Source organism: Serpula lacrymans, assembly GCF_000218685.1.
Source record: "Serpula lacrymans var. lacrymans S7.9 unplaced genomic scaffold SERLAscaffold_1, whole genome shotgun sequence".
NCBI lineage: Eukaryota > Fungi > Basidiomycota > Agaricomycetes > Boletales > Serpulaceae > Serpula > Serpula lacrymans.
This window is the reverse complement of record NW_006763290.1, coordinates 1673048-1678216: the sequence shown is the minus strand read 5'-3', so window position 1 is coordinate 1678216 and position 5169 is coordinate 1673048. Positions and strand designations below refer to the sequence as shown.

The 5169-nt window shown below is 40.6% G+C and overlaps 1 protein-coding gene across 1 annotated transcript; it reads right to left on the bottom strand.

Moving 5' to 3' along the window:
- Window positions 1–627: 627 nt before the first annotated feature.
- On the bottom strand, window positions 628–2730 carry SERLADRAFT_454717 (uncharacterized protein; the record flags this gene model as incomplete). The annotated part of the gene is made up of 11 exons (XM_007312226.1): window positions 628–708; window positions 772–850; window positions 901–1046; window positions 1107–1191; window positions 1240–1302; window positions 1356–1567; window positions 1626–1892; window positions 1941–2357; window positions 2410–2512; window positions 2564–2597; window positions 2653–2730. 11 exons carry the CDS (start codon window positions 2664–2666, stop codon window positions 629–631), a joined length of 1500 nt encoding a protein of 499 aa, XP_007312288.1.
- Window positions 2731–5169: the final 2439 nt, after the last annotated feature.

The window sequence follows — 5169 nt, the reverse complement described above, 5'->3', positions numbered from 1 at the left end:
CCAGCGAGCTAGATTCTCATGCTATTGATACTGCAACATGGCATGCTCACGCTCACGCTCAGTCAAAGATGCCACAGCCAACTGACTCACCATCCCAGACCATGCAAGAATGGATCCTTGCCCAAGATACCAGGCTTTCTGACAGCCTGTTGAAGGAGACTGTGGTGTCCATTGTGGAAGAACTTTGCAATTTTTTGGTTAACTCAATCTTTCTTGATTTTGATATCTTATCAGTTTGTACATATTTTTTTTCAACTACAGCATGCTTACAAATCATCACTTTTTTTTTGTTTCAGGCACCTGAAATATTTTCAGCACTTACTTCGAACACTGCTCATGGCTTGGGATCAAGTTGCGACCTTACGCTGGCCCGAAGACTAAATTCTTTGGTTTTCTCACGTTCCGTGTGACACCTTAGAATGCGAACTTTTGCCCGACATCGTATGACTAGATCTGACTCCACATGACTAAAGCTTAACTTTTTGTTTTCACTGAGTGACATGGCATATGACCTTGCAAGTAAAGTGACTTAGGCTGGCAGACATGTGTAGGTCGAGATCAATGTGAAAACAGGCAAAGACATTTATGCCATAGCTTAAAATTGGTCAGGATTTAACATCTTGTTACACTACACAACACCTGAACCCCGCCGGCAGTTTAGTTCAAGCAATGTATGTGCTAGCGGAAACATTGCCTCCGCGACCAGTCCAATTAATATCTATGTTGGTGGAATATGAGTGTATGAGGCATTGGGGGGCCCGAATTACGTACGGATATCTTGATCTTTCTTCAGTTTCGCAGTCTCCTTCTCCGGAAGTACTCGGAAAGTATGTGCACCGAAGTAATCACGCTAGAAACGTCACAGTTTATCTAGATAAAAGTGAACGAGATGTTACATACCTGGGCCTGGATGAGATTGGCAGGAACTATTTCACTCCTATAACCATCAAAGAATGCCAAGGCTGTGCTGAATGCGGGAGTTGGGATACCCCAAAGCACCGCTTGAGCAATAACTCGCCTCCAACCAGACTGGGCCTTGTGAACAGCTGGCCACAATGACCAGTAATATGAACAGTAGTACTATAAATGATCCATGTCGAGCTAACCTTTGTTGAAGAAATCATCGAAAAGCAGCGACTCCAAATTAGGTGTTTTTTGATAAGCCGCCGTGATGTCACCCAGGAAGACACTCTACAATGAAAATTGAGATGACATGGACGAAATGAATATGCTGCAAACCTTGATGATACATCCACCACGCCACATGCGAGCAATACCAGCATAATTTAGGGTCCATTTAAGCTGCATGCGTAAATCAGATAAACCGGGTATACAAAGATTAGACGATATCGGACCTCCTTGGCTGTCTCTCTCATCAACATAAATCCCTGAGCGTAGGAAATGATCTTAGACGCATATAGAGCTTGTTCAAGATCATCAATAAACTGTTTCTTGTCGCCTCGGAATGGCTCTTTTTGAGGACCAGCGATCACCCTGGATGCACGGGTGCGCTCCTCCTTGATAGCTGACAAGCATCGGGCAAATACTGCTTCGCCGATCAAGGTGACTACGAGGAAATATAATGATTCGGTGATCTGCCAGAAATAATCCTAGTGATCACCTACCTGCGGTGCCCGCATCAAGAGCGGCTATGGCTGTCCACTTTCCTGTACCTTTCTGGCCTGCCTGGTCAAGTATCTTGTCAACAAGTGGCTCTCCATCATCGTCTTTAAATTTGAGTATATTGGCAGTGATATCGATCAGGAAGGAATCGAGAACCCCATTGTTCCACTGCAAGAAGATGTCTGCAATTTCCTCTGCACGAAGACCGAGGCCACGTTTAAGAATATCGTAAGCTTCAGCAATAAGCTGCATGTCACCGTATTCGATCCCTATTACGGTGGGATCAGTAAAAAGTAAACCACAAGTCAATAACATACCGTTATGAACCATTTTCACGTAATGGCCTGCTCCGGTCTCGCCGACCCAATCACAACAAGGTTCGCCATTGACTTGCGCAGCTGTTGATTGGAAAATTTCTTTGATAGCAGGCCAGGCAGCAGGAGAGCCTCCGGGCATCAGAGAAGGTCCATGGCGGGCGCCCTCTTCACCACCAGAAACACCAGAACCCACGAAAAGTAATCCTTTGCTTTCCAATTCCTTAGTTCTACGGATGGAGTCGGGGTAGTAGGAGTTACCCCCGTCAATGATTATATCACCATGTTCAAGGTATGGCTGCAGTTGATGCATAAAACTGTCCACGGCAGGCCCGGCCTTGACGAGTAGAATAATCTTTCGGGGCTTTCTGAGTTTGGATACAAGCTCTTCTATAGAGTGCGCGCCTTGAACTTTGGTCCCTTAGGCGGGGCATTAATACAATATGGTGAGCATTTCATTAAACGGAGCTACCTTTCGCCTCGTTGGCAAGAAAGTCGTCTACCTTACTTGTTGTACGATTGTATGCGATTACATTGAAACCCTTGTCATTCATGTTAAGAATCAAGTTTTGGCCCTATCAAAAATTGTCAAGCGCTAATGACCAGCTTTATAGATGGACTCATACCATGACGGCGAGACCAATGAGTCCAATATCGCCACTGCGCCAAAAGCTGATTAGCGAATAAATATGATTTGAGATTTTTGAATCCATACGTTGGGTTTGCCATATCGTTGGATAAGGATGGGTGTGTTGGAGGGAAAAAGAGGTACCTTGACTGTATGGCAGATACGTTTGGTTGAAATAGATACCTATCGGCGCGTGAGAGATTATGTCATATCGATAGGCCAATTGCGTGCGAAATTTCCGCCGAAGGCGGGCCGGCAACGCCACCTGTGACTTCCCTGCTATAGTGCACTGTGAGACCAAGAACTAGTGTAGTGGTTATCACCTTGGGCAAAACCCATTTTTAGTAGGGAGAAATTCGCGGGGTCTTCAAGTGGAAATAAATACCATGATTAACACTACTTCTTTAGGTATTTTCCCACTACAGTTCACCAGTCAAAAATACACTGATTTTAGGCATGTTCAAAGCATGTTCAAATACACATTGATATTGCCTATGTAAGCTATTGAGTATCTACTACTAATCTGATAACACATACCTCATTATTGTTGTTCAGAAGATGAGGTACAAATGAATATAAACATGACCTTGATAGACATGTCTGATTATATCGATTGCACCAGAGTATACAAACTTTGGGTATTGTCACACTAGAACATGCTCTCTTATCACTCTCCTGTATACTGTGTGCAGCCAGACATCAGCATTAAGAGGAACAATTTGAAAAGCTTTTTTGTCATACATCAACCATTGAGCTTAGAGCCATGTAATAAATACTTAAGTCTGTTCCTGCAGAGTAAGGCAAGTGATAAAACTGGATAAAACTGGTCTCAGCTAAAGCTGCCAAGCAGCCCTTGTTCTTTTAGGAGCACAATTATACTCCTAGGAGTCATTGTACCTTAGCAAGTGGAACCTCCAACTATAAGTAGTAAAGGGACTTAGTATAGGAATACCTCATTCATTCATTTCTATAGCCTCTTGGGCAGTGGCTGAGGTATGTTACATTACATTCTATAGAGATTACCTTAAACCTGACATCTATTGTAAAAAATAAAATAAAATAAAAATCCTATACATTTTGACATTTGTTTTTTTTTAGTAAGCAAAAAACATACATTGGCCAGGGCTTGAACCTGGGACTCTAGCATTCATGGTCTGGTGCTCTTACCAATTAAGCCACCAAGGTGTACTTGGAAAGCATACTGATTGGTTGCATACAAATCCCATTGTGTGTTGTGATAGTAAGCTCCTGCTCAAGGGAACTAAAATCAAACAAACAATTTTTTATGTAGACCCCAGTGGTAAAGGGAGCATATAGCAGCAGCAGTTAGCATGGAACTACTGTTGATTACATAGTTTTGTTTTTCTCTGACTGTTGAAGATACATTAGGGAAATGTGATTTTGCTATAGTCAGATATAATTAGAATTTTTACCAATTATAGCAACTATAACTAAAGGTGCATTATATCAACAACCTATATTGATTTATAGTGATTATGACATGTAATAATAAATGGTATTTTATCTACTACTAATATTACCAGATTGTTTGGTATGCAAAATTGCTAGTTCAATTGTCAAGTAAAAATATGGAATATATGTCTAGTACATTTTTTGTATGCCAAGTTTTTGGCCATTCCACTCCAGGTCCAGTAATAGGAATAAGTTGGGAGTTTTGGTGTATAGTGCCCAATGGAACAATATCACCAGGTGTAACCTTATTTGATTGAAGAACTGGCTTTGTTAGCACATACATATTATGATTTTGTTCAAGGTTTCTGGACATCAGTGAGGATATAATCCTTAACCTCTCAACCTTCATGATTATAATAATATAGTGAGCAATAAAACATTAAATTAATAAAAATGTGTGATGCACCTTGTAAACTTGTTATCTCAGTATTTTCAGTGTTTGCTACTATGACAGTATCAAATTTCCCCTTCTCTCATGCCTTACCAGGCTTGGCCTTTATAGTATCCAAGCTTTTGCTATTATCTACATCATTTCCCAAACTACGAAGTATAAACTTGAGTGAATGCCAAACATCCATTCTATCAAAGAAAAGCTGAGAAAATGAAGTTAAGACCTAGGAATAGTGTTTCCTTTGCCTATAAATTGATTGAGAAAGGTGCATAAGTGATATGAGAATTAATGAACAGCTGTGGTTTATTTAAGTAATGTTGAGTGGTTGGGCATGTCAACAAGGACAATTTGCCAGAAAATAGGATAATTGTAAGATTCTATATCTTTTTGTGTTTCTTGCTCCTTATCCTCCTCTCTTTTGTAATTGTTTAGATAGTTTCAAACATGGCAATTCTTCTTATCTGCTAAACCATTGCATTATTTGAAGGACTTTGTCATGGAAATTTGATGCCCTCCAGCATTTTTTTTACAATGTCCATATGGAACCTTTCAAATATTTTTGTATTATAGTTGTCTGTGGTGCCAAAATAACAAATGTATTCTGCATAATGTCTGCATAATGTAGCATAAAATGAAATTGTGGAATGTTGAGGTGTTCCACCCCAGTAAAATCCTTGCCATATTTTTTCTCTCCATCCCAGATATTTGGGATAGTTGTGACCATCCATGTTTGAAGTGTT